The 24946-nt window shown below is 44.0% G+C and overlaps 2 protein-coding genes across 12 annotated transcripts in view; one reads left to right on the top strand and one right to left on the bottom strand.

Annotated features, from left to right (window-relative positions):
- LOC140714553 (putative uncharacterized protein MYH16) overlaps window positions 1-10062 on the top strand; it is a 340102-nt gene extending 330040 nt beyond the window's left edge. For 4 of the 8 annotated variants that reach the window (XM_073025840.1, XM_073025839.1, XM_073025841.1 and 1 more), the window contains 4 exons: window positions 4153-4323; window positions 5385-5585; window positions 7533-7679; window positions 9148-10061. In XM_073025840.1, the coding sequence (XP_072881941.1) occupies window positions 4153-4323; window positions 5385-5585; window positions 7533-7679; window positions 9148-9294 (666 nt within the window). In that variant the 3' untranslated portion in view covers window positions 9295-10061. Of the gene's footprint in view, window positions 1-4152; window positions 4324-5384; window positions 5586-7532; window positions 7680-9147 lie in introns of all 8 variants that reach the window. The other 4 variants (XM_073025835.1, XM_073025838.1, XM_073025837.1 and 1 more) reach the window with 1 other exon arrangement.
- Window positions 10063-11561: 1499 nt separating this feature from the next.
- The window catches only part of gas7b (growth arrest-specific 7b), a 491997-nt gene continuing 478612 nt past the window's right edge, over window positions 11562-24946 (bottom strand). For all 4 annotated transcript variants that reach the window (XM_073025845.1, XM_073025847.1, XM_073025848.1 and 1 more), the window contains one exon: window positions 11562-14420. In XM_073025845.1, coding sequence (XP_072881946.1) covers window positions 14307-14420 — 114 coding nt within the window. In that variant the 3' untranslated portion in view covers window positions 11562-14306. The remainder of the gene's footprint in view (window positions 14421-24946) is intronic.

Genomic DNA, 24946 nt, shown 5'->3' on the forward strand with positions numbered 1-24946 from the left:
GAACTCAACAGGCCAGGCAGCATCCAAGTAAAAAATTACAGTCAACGTTTCAGGCCGAAATGTCAATGTACTTTTTGCATAGATGTTGCCTGGCCTGCTGGGTCCCTCCAGCAGCTTATGTGTGTTACACTGTAGGGAAATGTTTGGTTATGCACATTGGTAGAAGGAATAAAGGCATAGACTATTTTCTCAAAGGGTAATGAATTCAGAAATCAGTGGTGCAAAAGGATTCCCTGAAGATTAAAGAATGCTTGAAGAAATTTCTCATCCAGATACATTTCAAATGTGAGAGTGTCAGCCTCCACCACCAGTGTCGTTGTTCCTTTCTGTCCTCAGCCTGCTGTTGTCGACCAGTGACTAACCACAGTGTTGTGGCCTGTGGCTTCCACAGTATGGTCTGAAGTTGTGTCCCGCTAAACTGAAGACCTGTCTAATCTATTGCTGCCAAGAAATTTAACAGAAATGTGGAAGAACAAACATGTGGAGCAGGAACTGCAGGATGGGTCAGTCATGTCTGGAAGTGAAAATCAAGTGGTCACGTTAGTGGTGGGGGGAACGAATAACTCTACACTCAGTCTCCAGGCCTTGTAGGAGCCACAGATCTCCTTCACCCTCAGACCAGAACATTTTAACTTGCGTCATTCAAGAGCAGCTGTTGTAAGGTCTCATGCACCAGATCAAGTGTTTTCTATAAATCAGTTTTAAATAGCTTGCGTTATAACCAGCCTTGCCAGCTGGTTTAACATCATCTACAGGTCTGTATAATCCATCATCTACAGGTCTGTATAATCCACACAGCTCTATTGACTTGCCTGCAATCTCATGTTTCACTGCAGCAGGTGTGGAGGCTACCAGCAGGTGGCAGCAATGCACCATGTACAAGCTGTTCAAGCGGCGCGTTAGATTTAGAAAAATTACTTTACACTTCTGCTGGGCAATGTGTTTACATTTAAAACCATCTCTACCTTATCAGTGGCAATTTAAGTTGTAAAATTTGCTAGATGTTAAAATGTGCAAATGTTGCTGCTTCCAATGCAGCTCTTTATGGCTTGTTGTGATGGCCAGGATTGCCCGTGACTACTCCTGAATCTTATGGATCTAGAATCTTTTCTCATATAAAGTGGGACCAATTGACAGAAATTCTAATCTCCCTTTTATGAGTCTCTTGGGAGAACTTGGAAGGAAAACAGCTGAAATAAAGTGGATAAACCAATCCCTAGATTCATGTTATCATAGTTACATAGCACAGAATCATTTTGATCTAACTGGTTTCCATGCCAATCAAGATTCCCATCCTATTTGTGCACGCTTGACCCATATTCCGCTAAACCTTTCCCCTTCTCGTACCTATCCAAAAGTTGTTAACACCCCCATCTCTACCTCCTCGTCTGCCAGCTTGTTCCACATATCCACCATCACCTTTGTGAAAAAGTTAGCCCTCAGGTCCCCTTTAAACCTTTCCCCATTCACCTCAGACTGTGCCCTCTTTAGACTTCCCTACCAGTCCCTCATAAATTCATAGACCTCAACAGGTCAACTCTTAGCCTCCTTAACTCTAGGGGAAAAAAATCACAGCCTACTCAATCTCTACATACAATGCAAACTCTCCAGTCTGGGAACATCCTTAATGAGAGAGTCGTAAGAATGACACCAAGATTCGGGGTGCAGTGGACAGTGAAGAAGCCTATCATGGCTTACAGATGGAAAAATGGACTGAAAAATGGCAGATGGAATTTAATGCAGACTAGTGCGAGGTTTTGCACTTTGATAGGACCAACCAGGGTAGGTCTTACACAGTGAACAGTAGGGCACAAGGGTATCTGGGAATACAGGTCCATAGTCTGTTGAAAGTGGTGTCTCAGGTAGATAAGGCCATTACGAAAGCTTTTGGCACATTGGCCTTCATAAATCAATGTACTGAGTACCGGAGATGGGACGTTTTGATGAAGTTTTATAAGATGCTGGTGAGCCTAATTTGGAGTATTGTGTGCAGTTTTGGTCACCTACCAACAGTAAAAATGTAAGCAGGGTTGAAAGAGAGCAGAGAAGATGTTGCCAGATCTGGAGGACCTGAATTTTAAGAAAAGATTGAATAGGTTAGGACTGTATTCTTTAGACTGTAGAGGGTGGAGAGGAGATTTGATAGAGCCACATAAAATTATGAGGAGTATAGATAGAGTAAATGCAGGTTGGGTGGAACTACAACCAGGTCATGGGTGGAGGGTAAAAGGTGAAAAGTTTAAGGGGAACAGCAGAACCCTCTTCACTCAGAGGGCCGTGAGAGTGTGGAATGAGATGCATGCATGTTCAATTTCAGTTTTAAGAGAAGTTTGGATAAGTACATGGTATGGAGGGCTTTGGTTCTGGTGCAGATCAATGGGAGTCAGCAGTTCAACTAGATGGGCCAAAGGGCCTGTTTCTGTGCTGTAACTATGACATATACAGCATGGAGAAATAGGCCCTGCAGCCCAACTCATCCATGCCCATTGAAATCATCTTTGTGATCCATTTCTAGTTTAATTAGTTCCTTATTGAACGTAGCACTTCCTGTACACACTGGAGGTGAAGGAGATGGGCACTTTGGGTGCGGGTGAGATTAGAAGCTCACCGACTACCTTTACATGGCAGCCGGATTGTGGAACGCAATTATCACAGGCCTCAGATGTTGCTGTCAGCCAGCTGGGACTGGTCTGGCACAGCTGTACAGTATCTAGACAGTGGGATTTGCTGGTCTGGAAAATGGGATCAAATTTCCTTCGGATTTAGGTCCATTGTGTCTGCAGTAGGTCCCGTGGCTGTGACACTGCTCTCGCTGCTGATGTCTATCCAAGTCAGACTATGTAGAGTTGCTCCAGTGGCTAAATCATGACCAGTAACCAAGGGCTTTGGCTGGAAATTGCCAGGTGAACACCAACAGATGTCAGAAGGAAGGTGGGATTTCACACCTGTCAGCTTTCTGAGGGAAATTGAGTTCCCACCTTCCCTACAGCAAGCTGACAGATCCTGTGACCCTTCTTCACGGAGTCCTGATCAACATTGATCTTGCAACTACTGTCACCCAAACGCAGAGGGAAATGGACAGCCCAGATGAATTGTCTCAAACTGAAGTCTCGACTTTCCATTGCCCCCCACAGATGCTGCCTGACCCAGTGAGTATCTCAAGAGGCTCCTTATATTTTTGGTTGGGGATTGAGTGATGTGACCTCGGTGTGGTGGTTGGAACAGGACACTGATGCTGGTTTGCAATAGCTTGCCTGTAGGTTTTGTGTATTCTGGTGGTTGTGCTATGGGTAGTGCTAAATCCCATCAATGTATTGGAGGGCAAGGGTCACTGCTGCCCTGTAATCTGTGGATTCTGTGTCCAGTTTGATGTCTTGTTCTTCAAAAGCCCTTTCCATGCAGAAGTAGGACTCAGTCGGAGACTACTTCCCCATTAAAGAGGCCCGTCCTATACTGTCCTGTTTGGTTGTTCCAGCCTGACCCCTTTCTGAGGTGTGCACCCCTCCCCCCCACATAGCTGCCAGTGTTGTCCAGTGCCCTCCCTGCCCATATGTCTCTCTAACCCCACACATTGCTCCCCCTCCCCTGTTGTCATGACAACCTTCAACCCTTCCCTTCCCTTCAGGATCTCTGCTCCACCTGAGTCTGTCCACCATGGTAGAGTTTTTGTGCCTGTGTCAGGCCCCCGGCTGCTTGTGCCAGACAATATCCAGTCAGAGGATGGCAAACTGGGCCAGAACTGCATTCACCAATGCCTTTTAGACACGCAAAAAAATTATAGATGGCTAGGTCCTGACTTTGAGAACAGGCTGATTATTCCCCCTTCTTCCCCTTCCCCTATCTCATTCACCCCTTCCCTCACACCCTGTCCATCCTCTCTCCCCTTGATTCCTATTCAACCCCTTCCCACTTCCCCCTCTACCCCACACTCCCCCCTTGCGTCCCTCTCACTCCCTCACCCTCTCCGTCTTATTAACGCTCTCCCTCGTCTCATACTCTCTCCCTCTCCACCACACCTCCCTCTTCCCTTTCTGTCTCCCCCTCCCCTACCATCCTCCCTGCCCCCCCACCACTCCCAGTGTGCCTGTTCCTATACTGGCCCACGGGCTGGATGTGAGCTGGTGGACTTGATGCCCTCTGCGTTTTGCTCAGGTGGTCAGGCTGTCCGAGGAGCTACACCACGAGCAGGACCACTCCCTGCATCTGGAGCGACTGAGGAAGGGCCTGGAGGCGCAGGTCAGGGACCTGAACGGCAAACTGGAGGAGGCTGAACAGCTGGCACTGAAGGGAGGGAAGAAGATCATCCAGAAACTGGAAGCACGGGTAGGACTGGGGGAAGGGGAGGTGGGGTGGGCCATGTCAGGGAGGAGGGGGGTTCTCTCAAAGGGCATGGATCCCAACAGATCCACAATTCACGTCTGATTCTCAGCCTTTTGGAAGCATTTTGTACAAGGTTCTTGAATAAAGACCCCTGAGTATTTGGTGTCCAATCCTAGGCTGTCAAAATGCCATTTCTTCACTCCTTCCATTCCCTTTGTCTCCCTCTCCACATCCCACCCCCCACTCTGGGTTCCCTTCACCTGGGTTGTGCAGGCAGGTCAGAGTGAGCAGGACCATGCTGGGCTTGAGGTAAGTGTGTGCTTTCCATTTCTCAGTGTTTAGACCCGGGTGAAGCTCTGGGATGGAGGCAATGGTAAATGTGAACCTGAAGAAGGGTCTCGTCCTGTGGCATCAACTGTTTGTTCACTTCCCTAGATGCTGCCTGACCTGCTGAGCTCTTCCAGCGTAAATTCTGTGCGTGTTGCGGTGAATGTATACTGCTAGCACCCCAGTCAGAAGATAGGTGATGCCAATTGGAATTTAAGTTACTTTCATAGATCTAGAAGCAGACCTTGGTTTTAGTATAATCATCAATGGTCCATACAGTCAGGCCTGGCTGCTGGGAGGCTGGAGACCAGACATGTTTGCAGTGATTTTCAAACCTGTCCTCACTAAGGCCATTGTCAAGCTGGAGGCTTTTCTTTTTAAACTGGAAACACTCACAGAACATCTGTGGACAGACAAGGTCACTGTTTCATCTCCACCAAAGGATCCTCAACCAGAAATATTCACTCTTAACTCACTCCACAAATGCTGCTTGGCCTGCTGAGTGTTTCCAACCAACATCTCCTTGTTTTCATCTGCTTTCTTAAACATTTTAAGCTGATTATGCTTTTTTAAACCAAAAGAGGTTTCCCTTCCTGTATGAAATGTGGGATGTTTTCATCCTCTTCACCTGCCTTCCTCAATTTCCTGTCTGGAAGAGTGGTGGTGATGGAAGGGGGTTTCAGCAAAGAGGTGCCGTGAACACGTGCTGGGTTGTTGACTGGTGTCTCCTGGGGCAGGTGAAAGAGCTGGAAGTGGAGCTGGATGCAGAGCAGAAGCGCCACGCAGAGACCGTGAAGACCCTGCGCAAGAACGAGCGGCGGCTGAAGGAGCTGGTGTTCCAGGCCGAGGAGGACCAGAAGAACCAGCACCGCATGCAGGAGCTGGTTGAGAGGCTTCAGAGCAAGTTAAAGGCCTACAAGAGGCAGGTGGAGGAGGCGGTGAGTGTGATCCCACCGGAGTGGGCAGTGGTGGTCCATTGTGGGCAAAAGACCCTCCTATCCCACCCCACCCCACTACACTCTGCCCTATAGGAACCTAGAGCTACGTCGGTTTCCCAAATTTCTTACAACTGAAAGACAAGCCAGTAATGGTGAACAAGTGCCTGTCTGTCATTGTTGCATTAGGAGAATCACCTTGCTCCCCTTCATCTGTACCCTCATACCCTCCCCTTTCAGCTTCCCCCTTTCCCTCCCTTCAACTTCATTCTGACTTCATCACTCCCTTTGGCCTCCCATACAACCGTAAGACTTGGGAGCAGAATTAGGCCATTTGGCCCTTCAAGTCTGTTTCACCATTCCATCATGGCTGATTTATTATCCCTCTCAACCACATTCTCCTGTGTTCTCCCTGAAATCTTTGATGTCCTTACTTATCGACCTCCAGTTTAAATATACCCAAGGACTTGGGTTCTACAGCTGTCTGTGGTAATGCATCCCACAGATCCACCACCCCCTAGCTGAAGAAACTCCTTATAAAGGAACATCCTTGTATTCTGATGCTGTGCCCTCTAGTTCTGGACTCGCCCATAAGAATTGTCTATGACCCTTCTTCTTCCTAACCCCTTTGAATTTCTAGCATACTGCATGTGTATTCAACGGTGAAGACTGATGCAAAACACTTACTCAGTTCATCTAGCATTGCTTTGTTGCCCATCACTCTCTCTCCAGCTTCATTTTTCGGCAGTCCAGCATCCTCTCTCACCTCTCTTTCACTCCTTATATATCTGTAAAAATCATTTATAGTACTCCAATTCTGCCTGTCATCCTTTCATCTTTCTCCTCAGTCCCTCTTTCCCCTCATCGCCCAGTCTTCAACACTCAGCCACATTCCCCCAGTCTTAATGCATCTGTGAAAGAACCAGAATTTATAGATTCCCTGTAACAAACATCTCCGTTCGGCCACCAGCAGAATGCCCGGTCAGCCATTACTTCCCAGCTTGAGTGGATTTTCCAGCTTGATCCATCGAAGCAGAGGCCCATGCTGGGCGAGGAGATGGAAAGCACATTGCTGGCAAGTTGTTGGGGGCACAGAACAGCTGCCCAATATAGAGCGGTGAATGGAATATCTCTGCATGTCCACAGAGTACCCTGGCTTGGTTTAATGCATTTAGTAACCACCATCCATAACATTATGTTCATGTTAATGGACTTCCTTTCACTGAACAGTTTAAACTGATTGTACACAGGGGATTTTGGAGATACTGTGCAGCAATAACTCAGGATGAATATTGGAGAAGAAACAGTGGTAGGTTGGCATAGACTTGATGGGCAGAAGGGCTTTGGTCCCTGTTGCAACCCAATAATATCAATGTAGATGTATTGTCACTTTTTCTTTGGGTAATGTCCCAGTATTTCCTTTCCCAATGTTAATGCAGATCCTTCAGCAAATTTCCAAATGATCCTTAAAGGATGACCAAACTGAATATAATGGCTCTGAGCAATCTGATATTTAGTTTTTAGTTATTATTGAGATACAGTGTGGAATAGGCTCTTCCACGACTTTGAGCCAATCCGCCCAGGAATCCCCTAATTTAATCATAGCCTAATTGTGGGACAATTTACAATGGCCAATTAACCTACCAAACGGCGTGCCTGTGGACTGTGGGAGGAAACCCACGCGGTCATGGGGAGAACGTCCAAACTCCTTACTGGCAGCGGTGGGAATTGAACCCAGGTCGCCTGTATTGTAAAGCGTTGTGCTAACCACTACGCTACTGTGCCGCCCCATTGAGCAACCTGTCCTGAGTGGAGTCCCTGGGACCCGGTTTAATCCTAGTGAACTGCTGAGGGAATTCAGGTGTTGACGGGCTTCCAGCAGATAGGCTCTGACCTTTCCACAATGGGACCATCACACCACTGCAATCCCTCACCACCTCTCTTTTGTAGGAAGAACAGGCCAACATGAATCTGGCAAAGTACAGGAAGACGGTCCACGAGTTGGATGATGCCGAGGAGCGTGCTGACATCGCAGAGGCAGCGCTCACCAAGATCCGCACCAAGAACAGGGCCAGTTTTGGCAAAGGCTACTCCTCGGTAAAAGCTTCCATCGCTAACGGCAACAGGTTGAGAGTGTGATGGTTGTGCGACCATATTTTAGTGTGACTGCTGACTTTACGGCAGATTTAATAGAATTCAGAATGCAGACAGGCTGGATGTAGTTTATAAATCTAACTTTGCACAATTATCACACTCTTATCAATTATCACCCTTTGATAAGTATTAGTCTTTTGTCACCTTGCTTCAACACAGAAGAGTACAGCATGGGAACAGGCCATTCGACCCACTACATCCATGTTGGCCATGATGCACATAGTTCCTATCCCTCCATTCCCATACCCCTACATCTGTCTCATCCTTTTGAACACTGCTATCACTACTTCAACCATCTCCACGAGCAACACGCTCCAGATGCTTTAACACTCCATGTAAAAAGAAACTTGTCTTCTAAACCTCCTTTAAACTTCCTCCTCTCACCTTAAAGATTCTCCCTTTGATTGATCTGTTTTTTTAAATTAATGGTCCAAAACCTGCAGATGCTGGAGATCTGAGGCACAGTGCTGAAGATACTCCTCAGATTCGTCTACCTGAAACAGAGAGAGAGTTGGGAAGTTGCAGGTGAAAGACCCCGTGTCAGAATCTAACAACCTCACTTTTTCCACTTTATCTCCACCTCCAAAATCAACGTTACCAACCTTCACAGATCCATCCCCAATTGGCAGACTGTCGGTCTATTGAATTAGAACCACAGGACATTACAGCACAGAAACAGGCCCTTTGGCCCTTCTTGGCTGTGCCAAACCATTTTTCTGCCTAGTCCCACTGACTTGCACCTGGCCCATATCCCTCCATACACCTCTCCCTGTCATCCATGTACCTGTCCCAAGTTTTTCTTAAATGTTAAAAGTGAGTCTTCATTTACCACTTCATCTGGCAGCTCATTCCACACTCCCTCCACTCTCTGCGTGAAGAAGCCCTCCTCTAATATTCCCTTTAAACGTTTCCCCCTTCGCCCTTAACCCATGTCCTCTGTTTTTTTTCTCCCTTAGCCTCAGTGGAAAAAGCCTGCTTGCATTCACTCTATCTATATCCATCATAATTTTATATACCTCTATCAAATCTTCCCTCATTAATTGAATTAATTGATTAATTGAATTCATCAACCTATTCTCCCTGTATATCCTTCCTCGAAACCTAATCAACTCTAGCCGATTATTATCAGTTTGTTGACAATGTAGCAATGATTTCTCAATCTTACCTCAAGGGTGCATTCATACATTCAGAGGCAAACACACTTGCAGTGTGACTTCTAATCATTGAATTGGATTTTTGAGCCTCACAGAAGAGGCCCTCCAGAAGAAAAGCAAGGCTGATTAATAAATGGGCGATTCCCAGGACCACTTGTCCTCTCTTCACGAAATCCTGCATTTCTTTTCCCACAGTTGCACAGGCAGTCCTCAGCAAAACCCAAGATACAACTAAGTGATATTGCTCTTTTCTACAGGGTTACAACTCTCCATTCGCTACCCTTGTCAGGTCTCCTAGCTCGGCTGGGTCGGAAGGAAGAGGAGAGAAGATGCTGAATGATGATGATTCTACCTCTCTCATTCCTACTTACCTGAATTCCCTTAAGAAGCTGATTATTGAATAATTCCCAAAAGACGGCCCCTCTCATGCACTAACTAGAGTGGATGGGAAAGACATTTACCACTGGAGCAACATGCAACACAAATGGTACAGGCATCTCAACGTCTCAGCTGTGTGTAGGAGCTGACAGTATCAGACTGGGGGTAGGAGCATCAAATTGATACTCAACAAAGAGCATTTCAACAGGATCTTAAAAACACCTGTCATAAGTACTTGCATGCATGCGTGGTTTTTAGTGGTTGTAAACAATGGCTCACAGATGCAGTGAAAGCCACAGTGCTCCTTACCAATGATAACTGAGATGGTCTTCTAACAGGGAGTATATAATGAGACAATAAAACTGTTAAACCCAGTCACTTATCCCAGAATCAGAATGCACGTTGGTGTATTCTACTTCTGTACCTCAGTGTCATCTCTTGCTTGCCAGGTTGTCAGAAAAGCTCCTCCTTCCTGTAGCCTTAAAACTCAGTACAACAGCGTTCCAATTCAGATGTTAAAGCCACACTGGAAACATGAAAATTTAAGAGACCCATTTTTGTATCACTGAGAAATTGCATTATATTTATATTTTATATATTATATATATTATATATATATTATGGACAACTTAGTTGATTTTATAATACAGCTTATAACTCCATGTTTGCAGATGAAAATATCTAGATAATCATTTAATCATCTATAACCTTAGTGTAATCCATGGTAACTGTTAATATTATTGTGCATTTTACATTGTAATAAACCACTGTAATCTTATGCCTGAAGTTTTTTTTTGAAGGAGAGCAACCTCCAGGTATAGCTGGGATGTAGAGTTTCTGCAATGAATTGACAATGGCTCCTCACATCAAATAAACCATCCGTTTACTCTTGTCACCTCCACTCTCACTCAAAGGGCAAGTAGTTGACTTTCAAGACCTTGCCCTTGAGCAGCTAAAAGAGGAAAGACCCAAGCTATCAGCAGTATCTTCGGGATGTTAAAAATCAGAACAGCATGGCAAAAAAAATACAGCACTATTTTCTTTCTCCTTCCATGCAACAAGAGCAAAATAATATTGTAACTTAGTGAGATTTTGCAGATGCTGGAAATCCTGAGCAGCACACCCATTCTGATGGAGCAACGCAGCAGGTCAGTCAGCATCTATAGAGGGAAATGCACAGTCCACTTTCATCAGGACTATTACTATTGTAAATATTGTGTTACAGATTAAGCACTACAGATGCTGACTCTGCAGCAAGCCTCAAAATGCAATGGGTAGATAAGCAAATCAATGTTAATGTCCTGTTTGACACCAGTGTTCTCCCACATTGAAACCCAGCTAACACTCAGAGCTCTATTGAGCAGGCCACATCATTTGCCTGGTCAACACTATTCTGAACTACATTATGGCAAGGCATTCCCAGATAGCCTGAGGAAAGCGACTCAAGGACTTTGGCAAAACCTCCTTTAGAAAGGCGCATTATCCCTACAGACTCCTGGGAATCCTCCACCCGTAACCAAAGTTGAAAAGAAGCTTTCAGAATGGTGGTGAGAACCTGAAGGCCAGGTGTCAGGCATACGAGTGTGTAAACAGCACACCTTCCAGCTGCCCCATCTGTGCTGCAAGGACATACACCAGTCTGGAGTGGTAAAAGGAAGTCAATAATGCTATCACTTCAGTTGTTAATTGAATCCCTTTCCGAAAATGGAATTCATGATCACCAAGATAGCATAAGTGATTAGCACAACGCTTTACAGTACAGGCAACCCAGGTTCAATTCACGCCACTGCCTGTAAGGAATTTGTACGTGTGTTCCCCCCCCCCCCCCCCCAATAAATGTGTGCATTTCTTCCTCCCACAGTCCAAAGACATAGGTTAATTGGTCCAGTGAGTGGGCTCAGATTAAATCGGGGGTTTGCTGGGCGGCCTGGCTGGAAGGGCCTACTCTGTGCGGCTTCTCAATAAATAAATAAACATTCACAACGGGGGAACTCAAAAGATGCATCAGTTAGGGCAAGGGTAAAAGAACAATCACATATAATTATATCTCAACATTTGGAAGGTCTTTTAGTTGTGAAGATGAAGGAGCCCGTGGTGATTTGCAAGCTAATGTTGGACTCCAATAAATCAGGTTTCCCCTTAAGCAATTCAGTCTACTCAAATGACAACATTAAGATTCTTGATGGCATCTCCAGAGCCATCAACCAAAGTTAAGTTTGGTTCAAATAGCAATGATTTGCACATTTATTTATGAAGACTCATGAGATATTTAAAACAGACACTAGACCAGTCATTTCATTTAAATGTCATTTATTGTACATAAAACATTCTGATTTTAGCAGCTACAGCCTTTAAAAGCAATTTCCTTTTCATTGAGAGTGTGAATGTTTTTAATAACATCAATTTAACTAGAGGACATTTATCACAACTTGCACAATATTCAAAGCAACATACACGAAGTGGTAAATAAGAAACGTTATGTTGCTGCAGATACAGTTTAAATCCATCTTAGGGTACTTTCACATGAAAACATCGTAAGTAATGGCCATCTGGTCAGACAACATGCTGTTTTATGGAAAATTAATCATCCCTTTTATAGTATATAGAAATTCAGAATATCATAGAGAAACTGCACTATTGTAACAAGGTTATTGGTTTATGAAATCCAAATGAATTTAAGATATACAAAAAGCAGTTGTGCTTGAAAAAGTTGTGGACAAGTTAGTCATACATTGATAAAATGCTCTCCAGTAACATTGTATAAACTGTTAACTATGTATCACATCATATTCAAATTTGTCTTCTATCTATATAAAAAAAAGCAGAGAATAGCACCAGTAGAGCTAGATCCTGCAGTGCTAAGTTAGCATGTTAAGATGCACAGGATTGGAATTAAATCTGTTGAGGTCATTTGAAACTTGTCTGTCCTCCCTTATATAAAGATTAGCAAGGTCAAAATTCAGCACAAGCAGCTTTTCCAAAGAGGAAGCTTGCCTCTCTGTCCTTTGTAAACCAGAGTCATCTCTACTTATTGCTGGAAAATCCCAGGTGCCAAAGGACAATTTAACAGTTTGCCCCTTAAATTGTTCATCAGTCCATCCTTTAATGACGTGGGCTGAGGGGGGCTGAATTAAATCGCTTCGTGGTTTCTACATGGTGCCTTTCTAATCATCTTTGCCCTTAAGTTAACAACAGAAAAGCAGCCCAAATCAATCTTAGTTGACAGCACTCTAAATCTCACCTGTTGGATTCACTTGGTTTAATGAGAGACACATATGCAATTATTAAATGGAACAAATCATTCCTCCATTCAGTACATCTCCATTGAAATCTTAGCTAACTGCAGTGGCCGTGTTGACAGTGCTCTGCATTAACATTGCTATGGAGGTGATCATGTTTTGAAAGTCTTTAGAGCAGGGGTGTCCAACCTGGGGTCGACAGATCCCTTGCTTAACGGTATTGGATCATGGCATAGAAAAGGTTGGAAACCCCTGCTTTAGATAGTCAAGTGGAATATAACACAAGAAAATCTGCATTTGTAGCACTGTCTACATCCTAGATCTAGGACTTCATCCTCAGTAGATCTGCTGAGTTCCTCCAGCATTTGTGTGTTCATCCATAGCAACATGAATCAAAGAAGCTGTATGCAGATGGAAAATCTCTCAAGGCAACATTAACAGAGAATATTCCATTTATGCTGAAGTTGTTGGTTTAGCAGACAGAATTACTTTATGGCTGTTCTAATGAATTTATTTTGTGCAATTTCAATCTATCATTACTTGACTGGTACATTGACATCTGCACAACGAGATTTTAGAATAGGATTGGCTCGTGTATTTGCATACTAAGCAATGTCATGTGGAACCAGACAGATATCTTGCTCCTGACCTCCAAGGAAAGACTCCAGGAGGGAAGGAAATGCTTCACCGGCTTATTTAGGCAGAACGCCATTTGACTGCCAAGAAAAGCCAATCAAATCTACTTCAAAACATTAATAATTAGTGCACAAAGAACCAGTATTTATTTACACCAAGCAAGCAAAATTAGAGGCAAATGATTGAACAGAGAAAGAAAGATGCAAAAATAGTCTCAAGCACAGAAGAGGCTGCTGTGATGTGTCATCAAGTACTGACTATATGCACAGTCAAACAGATAAGGAGGTGCAGACAAAGTGCAAGACACTTACACAGAAAACTCTCCAGTTATTTGAGTAAACAAAATAAAAATCACTTCAGTGACAAGCTCCAGCCAAGAGTGGGTGGAGGTGGCTGCCTTTCTGCAGAGGTTAATGTAGAACTTCAATTCCTGCTGAACTCCAGCTCCATAACTTGGTGAATTTAAGTGGAACATTTTTAACTCACTGACGGTTCTTTTAATAGAAGCTCCTGACAATCTGGAACTAGAATTCCAATCACGTTCAGACACTAGGATAATTTACACTAGTATGTTCATATTCAGAATATACGGAACACACTTGATCATAGAGCTCTTATATTTAGTCTTCAATTTGAGCTAATCTGGTTCTGAGATACTATAAAGTTTGGACGTGGCTACCTGCAAGACCTATCGCATGGCTGAGAATGCAAAATTGGGGGGAAAAAGTCAGAAGTCTGAAATGGTTTTCATGTGAAAGTGCCCTGTATTAATCAAGGGACAGCCACACTGCACTGTTTTCAGGAATGTAAGGAGAGTCGAGGGGTGGGTGGGTGGGACACAGAAACCATGACAGCTGAAGCACTCTTTTTATATACATGCTTAGCATGCAAGAGAAAGCTTTTCCACCATTGCTGGTGAACGGACAGTTTGATTTGCAAGAAAACTCAAACTAGCACAAAATACAAACTGCTTGACACAGATGGCTAAATATTTAAACATTTTTTTGTTTCATATACACAAAAGGCACTCTGTAATGAGCTTGCACTGTCACTTCCATTGCACTTTGATTCCTTGATACAATCCATCCACCTGAAGAGCAGCAGCAGCTAACTGCTCAGTTAATGCCTGTGGAAAAGAAAATCATTCCAGCAAAGGGCTTACTCTATAATTCCATGTCTACCGGCCGGATGTGGCCTGTCTTGTGCTCTTTTACCCAGAGTTCTCTGTCCTTGGCAGGGTCAACCTTCTGAAGCAGCTGATCCACTGGCTCGATAGTCTAGAGAACAAGGGGAGAAACTTGGTCATAACCTCTTCCATTATAAAATTAGTGTTTAGAACCAGGCATCCAAATCTCAAAATACAGAACCAGCCATTCCAGACGAGAAGAAATTCTGTAGACTCAAGTTTAATTCAAGATACTAAAGGAAAAAATATAAACTTAGCTACAAATACTTAATTGGTTTTATGTTTGTAGTAATTTTCCTTTAATTATTTACATCTCTGAGCATCAGGAGTCATTAAAGGGTCATCAAGATGTCTTAAGCTTTCACAGCTGACGACCTCGGCCTCTGGTTTGGTGCCTTGAAAGGCTGATGGGGTGTTCAGAGGATGAAGCCTCCACACTGAGCCAGTGACATCTCATCACTGGGTGGGCCTTGTTGCTTAGTGACACAGGGCATCCAATCCAAGTAAACAGAAAAACCAGTACATCCTTGATGCTCAAAATAAGATTTATCAAAGTTCACATATAATACCATATAGTATGTTGAAATTCAGTTTCTTGCAAGTGTTTACAGAAAAATAAAGAAATGCAATAGGATTAAGGAAATTCTATTTCCTTTATGCAGGATGCTAGGGAGCGGAAGTCGTGTCCCTGTCACTACAAACTGGGATGAAGTCTCCCACATCAACCCCAATGATCTCGCTTTCTCTGGTGGCAAATGGCAACTTCTAGAAGCCATACCTGGATTCCTGAAAGTCGAGTTCGCCCAGTCCTACAGGCTCATTAGGAGACTGCAATATCACTGATGCATTTTGACAAATCAAAAGTGCATCTCTTAAAGGGAAAATACAGGCTACAGGTTTGCAGCAATAACAGTTCGGAAGATGTACATCTAGTAACAGCGCACTCACAAAATTGTCACAGCATATCACCAGCACCAATATGCTTGGAAATTTATTTGTTATTTATTACATCTTTGTGTTCTTTTTATAAGATATATAAATGTAACCTTGTTCAGTCAGTTACAAAATGCTTTCCTTCTTATTAATTGTGTGTTTAGTAGCTGTATTCAGTCTTCATTGTGCTTACTAGAAAGAAGCCAGGGATTATTAAATCATTGTTTGTTCCTTTTGTATCACAAACAAAGAATTTCCACACCCCTCCCCTCAGCTCTCAATGCACCATTTGTACTTACATAATACCTCAGTCTCAATGCACCTATTAAACTTATAAATAAGTTCAGAAGTTATGTAGCTGTGTAGTTCAGTGAGAACACATCATATTTCTCCTTTAGTCTTTACATTTACCATGAGCTGCTTTAAGCCATCCAACCACAAAAATAAACATGCATTTAGATCTTTTTGTGTAGGTTTTCCACATTGATTGCCATTAGGCTAGAGGCTGTACAATAGAGGGTCACTCCTTGAGTAAAAAATTTCAAATTTTCCTCTCCAAAAGAATAATCACTTATCATTGTTTGAGCGAGAATAAAGTCCAATATGTTATGTAACTAGTGGACTACTGACTTTCCCCAAACCTTTAGAGTTTTATTCTAACTCCATTTATCTGAGTAGTCTTCCCAGGATGGGAGTTCAATGTTCACAGTAAGTTTTATTATCAAAGTACTGATAATACTTTGAAAGACAGATTCACCCACCAGCCTTCTACTTCCCACCCTCCCCCCCCCCACCTTCTTTATAGGGCCCCTGCCCCCTCCCTCTTCAGTCCTGACGAAGGGTCTCGGCCCGAAACGTTGATTGCTCATTTCAACGGATGCTGCCCGACCTGCTGAGTTCATCCAGCTTGTTTGTACGTGTTGATCAAACATAAGTATGCAATTTTAATAATATTGGCCTATATTTTGTGGTTCGATATAATCATTTATCCATGTAAGCAGAATTCTCAAAGCCACTGACAATAACAGCAATTTTTCTTACTCTGTTTTGACCACCTAAAGTCTAGCAAGTGAATACGACTGTAAATTGTCACCATAACGTGATGGGAAATTGCAGGGGTGTCAAACTCATTTTAGGTCACGGGCCGGATTGAGCAAAATGCAGCTTCATGCGGGCCGGATCAGTCGGATGCGTGCGAACGCAGCTTTCGTTGCCTCCGTTTTTTCAGTCTGCTCTCATGTGTCTCAGTCTCTGCTATAACTACAAAGTGTTCCACTTTACAAATTCGTTTCTTATGAAGAAGACTGCCGAATAAACACTAAAAACCCTGAAATCCTGGTACCTGAATAAACTCAGCATTAGCCATATCATACGCCATAGGCGCTTCGATTACTGGGGCCAGCTTTAATAGTAATTAGATATTATCTCGCGGGCTAAAGATAATTCCACTGCGGGCCGGATTTGGCCCGCGGGCCTTGAGTTTGACATATATAACCTAGGGCAATACTTGACAAAAGAAAAGCTGTAAACAGGAAAGAATTCTATTTATTATAAAACAAGTTATTGAGATTAAATATTTTTATTATTATAAAACTAAAATATTTGAAAATACTTTGTTTATTTATGAATATATTGTAAATATTCAAAACATTCAAGGATTTCAAAACAAAACTAAGCAAGCATGTAGTTTACCAACAGTCATAAGTTTCCATCAATTTTCTGGGATAGGCCTTTTTTTTACTCAAACCCATCTCTCCCTCTGACTTGCACACACAATGCTAAATCAACACATTTGACTTCACCCTAGTCACTGGAAGCTTGCAAGTGTGACTGTTTATTGTAGGTCAGATTTAGTTCACCCAAGGTTTAGGAGCAATTATCTCCAAAACCTTGCCTATGATTAGATCAACTTCCCAACAGTTAAAAAGCTTATTCACATGTACCCACTCCAGTAGTGCTCAGATCTCATTTCTTGATATTTTCTCTGCCAGAGAATTATTAAAAGAAAATAAAAATCATTTGAGTTTTTTGGTTCATTAACAGTTTAAGCTAAAAAATAAGAATACATCAGCCTTATGAACTAAATTCTGTGGAACATGGGAAGCACTTTCAGTATAATCAAAGATTGGCCAGTGAAATGTTATTAAGAATATTAATCCATCACACACACACACACATATATATATTCACTTTGTATCTTTTTCTGTAATGCCTTCTTAGATATTTTGAAGTCATACAAATGAGCATTGCCTGACACTAAGCTTTGCATAGAGGGTTATTTCATTTCAATCAAGGTGTGAAAAGAATTTGGTTGGGAGTTTATACAAGGCAATTTTGGAAGCAAATGCTGGATTTCATTTGCTGCTAATGAATTTACTTTAGGGCCAATATTAGTCAATAATAAACTATAATGTGCCTAGAATGCACATTCTTTAATAGTGACATTACTGAAGAATGTAAAGTTTTCTCACTTAAGTTCAAACTCTGAGCTCTTTACAGGAGCCACCCTTACAGAAGGACTTCATCATAGGGCAAGGGAAAAAGAGAAATGGAATTGAGGAAGCACTATAAAATTACCTACATAAACCTCAGGAAAGAGAGAAGGGAGTTGGTTCCTATTTAGCCCATTAATTCATTTTCCATGACTGTAATCATCCTTAGAGCAGCCATTTGGGTGCCTACTTTTGTAGACTCCCCACACAAGGGAATGTTGGGGAGGAGAGGTTGCCCCAAACCTGACTACTGGAAGGTGATCCAGAGCTGGGAGTTGAAAGTCAAGTTTCTAGTTGAGGAGGTTTTCTAGCGTTACCGTAGACTTGCTCCATTTCACTAGAGAAGATTAGACAATACCATCTATTGGCCAAACTCTAGGTCATAAGATGTTAACACCCATAACTTACGGAATTCTGTCTTAACAAATTTAACTCATACCCTGGAGTCAGTAGGTCATACAACAAAGTAACGATTTAACAACGAATAACAATGTAATTAAATAGTGTGGAAGGCATACAAGATATAGCAGCCGAATTAGACCCATTTGGCCATGGAGTCTGCTACATTTAATCATTATTGATCCATTTCCCTCTTAGTAAATATGAAGATTAGGAAAATTTCAGCATTTGGCAAAGAAGAAGAAAAGGGGGAAAGTAAAATATGAGAAGCAAGAAACAGGAAAATAGGCTATAAAATTTTCTGAAGAGAAAAAGGCCAATGCAGGTTGACCACCGATTTTCCGGAAACTGATGGTTCGGCACCTCTTTTAATTCAAAGTCCAAGTATCGCTCAATTTTCATGCAATGTCTTTTAGATGAGGTGAATGCTGGCAATTCTGTACAGACAATTATTACAGAATTTAACGTGACGGACGTTCTTTGGTTCATTGCTCAAGGATGGGAGAAGGTACAACCTTCAACATGGAAGAATGGCTGGCAAACACAGGGAAATCTGCAGATGCTGGAAATTCAAACAACAACACACATAAAATGCTGGTGGAACTCCCCCACCATAGGAAACATCCTCCCTACTGAAGCTTTACTATCAAGGTATAAAGCATACATGCCTCATCAATCAAAGCACTGAGCAAAGGAGTCAGGAAGCCATGTTGCAGTTGTATTAAACTTTGGTTAGGCCTCATTTGGAATATTGTGCACAGTTCCGGTTGCCCTGTTACATAAACGATGTGGAGGCTTTGGAGATGGTGCAGAAGAAGTTCACCAGGATCCTGCATGCTTTAGACAGAATTAGCTATAAGGAGAGATGCGGCAAACACAAAATGTTTTCATTGGCGTGTCAGAAACGGAGGGGAGATCTCATGGAGGTTCATAAAATAATGACATGCATCAACAGAGTAGATAAGGACTCTCTTTGAGGGAGAATGGTCAAATTCTAGAGAATATAGCTTTAAGATAAGAGGGGTAAATTTAAAGGGGATGTGAAGGGTAAGTGTCTTTACAGAAGAATGGTAATATACCAGGAAGCAAACATGATAGTGGTGTTTAAGAGGCACTTGGACAGATAAATGAACATGCAGGGATATGATGGTGTGCAGACAGATAGGTCTGGTTTAGTCTGGCATCATGTCACAGCTGAAAGAACTGATCCTGTTTTCTAAACTTCTATGTTCTAAAGCTGCGACTGCGACTCCAGCCTTGAACTCCAGGCCGGGTCTTCACATGCTGTGATTGTGTCTCCCGTCTTCCCTTCCCCCACCACCACTCTGCAATCCCCTCTCCCTCAGATCCCATCGTCAGCTCCTGGGCCCTCAGAGGCTCCACCTTCCTCTCACCCCAACCCTTCCCTCTCCACCGACACTACCAGCCTCCCTCCCCCCTCTGATCCCATCTTTCATCTGTGCCGGGTCTTTACCATTCCCTCCGACCTTCAGCTCTCTGAGGCAGAGCACTCTGTCCTCAGTAAGGGCCTCACCTTTGTCCCCCTTCGCTCACACCTCAGTGATTTCTGCGTAGGCCATGACGCTGAACTCTTCTCCCGCCGGCTCCGTCTCCGAGCTTACTTCTTTGACAAGGACTCTCCTACACCCACCAATGACCCCTTCTCCCGTCTTCAACCCTCCTCCTCTTCATGGACACCCCGCTCTGGTCTTCTACCTGCTCTGGATCTCTTTATTGCTAATTGCCGACGGGACATCAACCGTCTTGACTTCACCACACCCTGTTCCAATTCCAACCTCACTCCTTCCGAACGCTCTGCTCTCCGCTCCCTCCACACCAATCCCAACCTCACTGTAAAACCTGCCGATAAGGGGGGAGCTGTTGTTGTCTGGCATACTGACCTCTACCTGGCCGAGGCACAGCGACAACTCTCTGATAACACCTCTTATTTACCCCTTGATCATGATCCCACTAAGGAGCACCAGGCCATTGTCTCCAATACCATCACCAACCTTATTAGCTCTGGGGATCTGCCATCCACTGTTACAAACCTCATAGTTCCCACACCCCGCACTTCCCGTTTCTACCTCCTACCCAAGATCCACAAACCTGCCTGTCCAGGTAGACCTACTGTCTCAGCTTGCTCCTGCCCCAATGAACTCATTTCTGCATACCTTGACACTGTCTTATCCCCCCTTGTTCAATCTCTTCCCACCTATGTTCGTGACACTTCTCATGCTTTGAATTTTTTCAATGATTTTAAGTTCCCTGGCCCCCTCCATCTTATTTTCACCATGGACATCCAGTCCCTATATACCTCCATCCCCCACCGAGATGGTCTCGAAGCTCTTCGGTTTTGTTTGGATTCCAGACCTAACCAAATCCCCTCTACCACCACTCTCCTCCGTCTAACGGAATTAGTTCTTACTCTCAATAATTTCTCCTTTGGCTCCTCCCACTTCCTCCAAACCAAGGGTGTAGCCATGGGCACCCGCATGGGTCCCAGTTATGCCTGCCTTTTTGTTGGCTTTGTGGAACAGTCCATGTTCCAAGGCTATATCGGTATCCATCCCCCTCTTTTCCTTCACTACATTGATGACTGCATTGGCGCTGCCTCTTGCACGCATGCTGAGTTCGTCGACTTCATTAACTTTGCCTCCAACTTTCACCCTGCCCTCAAATTTACCTGGTCCATTTCCGACACCTCCTTCCCCTTTCTTGATCTTTCTGTCTCCATCTCTGGAGACGGCCTATCTACTGATATCTACTATAAACCTACAGACTCTCACAGCTACCTGGACTATTCCTCTTCCCACCCTGTCTCTTGCAAAAAGGCTATCCCCTTCTCACAATTCCTCCGTCTCCGCCACATCTGCTCTCAGGATGAGGCTTTTCTTTCCAGGATGAAGGAGACGTCTTCCTTTTTTAAACAAAGGGGATTCCCTTTGTCCACCATCAACTCTGCTCTCAAACGCATCTCTCCCATTTCCCGCACATCTACCCTCACCCCATCCACCCGCCACCCCACTCGGGATAGGGTTCCCCTTGTCCTTACCTACCACCCCACCAGTCTCTAGGTCCAACATATAATTCTCCATAACTTCCGCCACCTCCAACGGGATCCCACTACCAAACACATTTTTCCCTCCCCCACCTTTCTGCTTTTCACAAGGATCGCTCCCTACGCGACTCCCTTGTCCACTCGTCCCCCCCCATCCCTTCCCACCGATCTCCCTCCTGGCACTTATCCTTGTAAACGGAACAAGTGCTACACCTGCCCTTACACTTCCTCGGTCAACACCATTCAGGGCCCCAGACAGTCCTTCCAGGTGAGGCGACACTTCACCTGTGAGTCGGCTGGTGTGGTATACTGTGTCCGGTGCTCCCGGTGTGGCCTTTTATATATTGGTGAGACCCGACGCAGACTGGGAGACCGTTTCGTGGAACACCTACGCTCGGTCCGCCAGAAAAAGCAGGATCTCCCAGTGGCCACACATTTTAATTCCACGTCCCATTCCCATTCTGATATGTCTATCCATGGCCTCCTCTATTGTCAAAATTAATCCAAACTCAGGTTGGAGGAACAACACCTTATATACCGGCTGGGTAGCCTCCAACCTGATGGCATGAACATTGACTTCTCTAACTTCCGTTAATGCCCCTCCTCCCCTTCTTACCCCATCCCTGACATATTTAGTTGTTTGCCTGTTCTCCATCTCCCTCTGGTGCTCCCCCCCCCCTTTCTTTCTCCCGAGGCCTCCCGTCCCATGATCCTTTCCCTTCTCCAGCTCTGTATCACTTTCGCCAATCACTTTTCCAGCTCTTAGCTTCATCCCACCCCCTCCGGTCTTCTCCTATCATTTCGCATTTCCCCCTCCCTCCACTACTTTCAAATCTCTTACTATCTTTCCTTTCAGTTAGTCCTGACGAAGGGTCTCGGTCCGAAACGTCGACAGTGCTTCTCCCTATAGATGCTGCCTGGCCTGCTGTGTTCTACCAGCATTTTGTGTGTGTTGATGTTCTAAAGCGTTGTTTTATTCACATCCACTAGCATCTTACACATCTTTTCAAATTAAGACATCTGCAAGTAACAGATAATAGAGGTAGCAAACCCAGGATCCCATTGAATTGAGGTCACACTGGACAAGCTGATATTCAAGAGCACAAAGGCTGTGAGCCTCACCCAAGTTAACACCATCCGGCGCGCACATCGTTATGTATGCTGAAATGCGACCAGAATCACTCCAGTGCTGGAAGTCAGATCAATGCTCTCGTGCACAAAGTCTAGATGACTGGAAGTGACCCAGCATAGTTAGAAAGACACCATATCCAACAGTACCTCACCCCACCTCTGATTCTCCTGCACCACACCAGAACAGCCAGGCTTTAAGCTTACAGAATATCAGCGGCTTTTTTGGCATACCATAAGCCTATTTTCAGCTTCAACTAAGTTTCTCTCTCAGCTGAAGAATCTGACACCCTGAAGTAAACAGGCCCAAGTTGTAAGGAGCCAGCTGCCGCACTTAAGTTTCACAACCGCAAGGGGAAAATCAAAATGTTTCCACACTTATCAAACAGCAAAGTAGTTTCAGGAAGCTGACTGCCTGGTAATGGCCAGATATAGATCTACATCCTACCCTTGTGGAACTGACTCTGGAGACTAAATTAAGGTGTTAATGACATCTTCAACATATGTAAAATGAAACTATCTAGTTAGGCATTTAGAAACTGGCAATAGAAATCTTATGAGCTGCTTCTGGCAATGTGGTGTAAGAGCTGTAAATGCACTGAGCCCAGCCGTTGATGAAACAGCGTAGGTGGCACCGAACTGAAGGTGAACAGATCAACGACATTCATAATTGATTTAAAAGCCTAATTAAGGTATGAGTTGTCTACATCTGACAACACTGTGGTTGCCCATGTAACCTCCTGCAGTCTTTCATCCTCAATTATCTGATAACCAGCAATCAAACAAGATAGCGAACACTGGAAAGAGCTGTCATTCTGCCTCGAGCATGCTTGCTTACAGCTCCTTCTACATTAAAAGCCATGTGTTTGAGTGAATATGGTGATGGTGCAGTGATTAGATACCAGGTTGTAAGTCAAAAGCAGGGACTAACATTCATCCTGGATTCAAACCTGACATAGAATTGAAAATGAGTAGATAATCTGCAATGAAAGAGACGCAGTAATGATGTCCACCATCATAAACATCCATCTCGTTCACTAACATCCTTTGTGGAGCGATCAGTCGCCCTTACTCAGTCTGGCCTCTATGTGACGAGAGAATGGTTGACTCTCACATGCACTCTCAAATAGCCTAGAAGCCACTCAGTTCTTACATTTTCACTATATTAAAACAGAAAAAAAATAGACCAAACCAGCAGACTAGCATCAACCTGGACAATTGAATTTGGATATAATAAGGTCACTTCTCATACCACTGATACTGCAAGTCCGATTTAAATGGCAGTGATATCCCTCAGACCGATGCGGTGATATTGACTGAAGCATACCCCACAAACAATGTGTCAAGCTGCTCATCCCAAGCACATTCTGTCCCAGTAGCATGGCGTAGCAGCCAGCCTCCATTGCTTCCCGGAAAATAATCCCAGCCTCTTCCATCTTACCCACAGACCTCCAATCTAGACCACATTCTGGTGAATCTGCTTTGCCCTTTCTCCAGCATAACCACATCCTATAGTGTGGCGGCTAGCACCGCACACAGTACTCCAAATGCAATCCAATCTGGTGTTATAGATTCTATTCTCTGACCTCCGAAAAACTTCCTTAACCTCCCTGCCATTTTTAGGAACCATGGATATGAATCCCATGGTCCTACTGCTCATCAATGGTCATTAGCACCCAATCATTCATTCACCAATTACCCCTTACTTCTAACAACAAACCAATTTTTGGATCCAATTGGTCAATTCATCTTGACTCTAAAGCAACTTGACTTTGAGGAGACTCTACCCAATGAGCCAGGGGCCTCTAACGGCCTAAAACTATCTCAAGGCTAGGCCTTGATCAGAAGGACTTGGGCCCTTTGAGTGTCGTCGGAGAAAGGAGGTCTTCTATACGCCACAGTTCCCGCAACTGCCAGGTGGCTGGAGATTCGGCACTGGGTTCTTCCCTCTTCACTTGCAGTTACTGAGGGAATCCTCTGCTTAATAATACGCTTCAATTCAGCTGGTCACCACATCAGATCTGAGATCGAAGGCAAAAGAGAAAGGAGTGCTGGCCAGGCAACGCCAGGGGTCAGGGTGTGGTCAAGACGGCAGACCAGCTCAGCACACATGAGCTCCCCTGCCAGTAATGTCCAGAACCAGCCTATGATGCAGGACTTCATTAAAAGCCTTCATCCAAAGTTCCCTAGATTTGCCAACACTACCTTGCACCCAGGCACATGCTGGATGAGCTTTTACTAACTTTCTTTTAAAAGATGCCAACTTGTCAGGTATTGTTTTATCTGCACGTATCTGCTCCAACTCTACTTCCACCAAGTCCCCTCTCTCACACTGTTTGAATCACCTTATGACGAATGGCTAAAGAAGTTGCATCTGCATTCTTCTGAGTTCAAACAAAAGAGGGTGATCATATGGAAACATGCAAGAGTCTCCTTGGGGATGGAGGTGACAAGGTAGATATTGAGATATTTCCACTAATGGAACAGTCTCAAATGAGACAGTATTCCTTGAGGATGGTAGTAATTGCTTTTTTGCAGAAGATGGTGAAACTACAGAATTTCAAATGGAGACTAGATCACTGCTGCTACTTAAAGAACACATGT

Source organism: Hemitrygon akajei, chromosome 22 (genome assembly GCF_048418815.1).
Source record: "Hemitrygon akajei chromosome 22, sHemAka1.3, whole genome shotgun sequence".
Lineage (NCBI taxonomy): Eukaryota > Metazoa > Chordata > Chondrichthyes > Myliobatiformes > Dasyatidae > Hemitrygon > Hemitrygon akajei.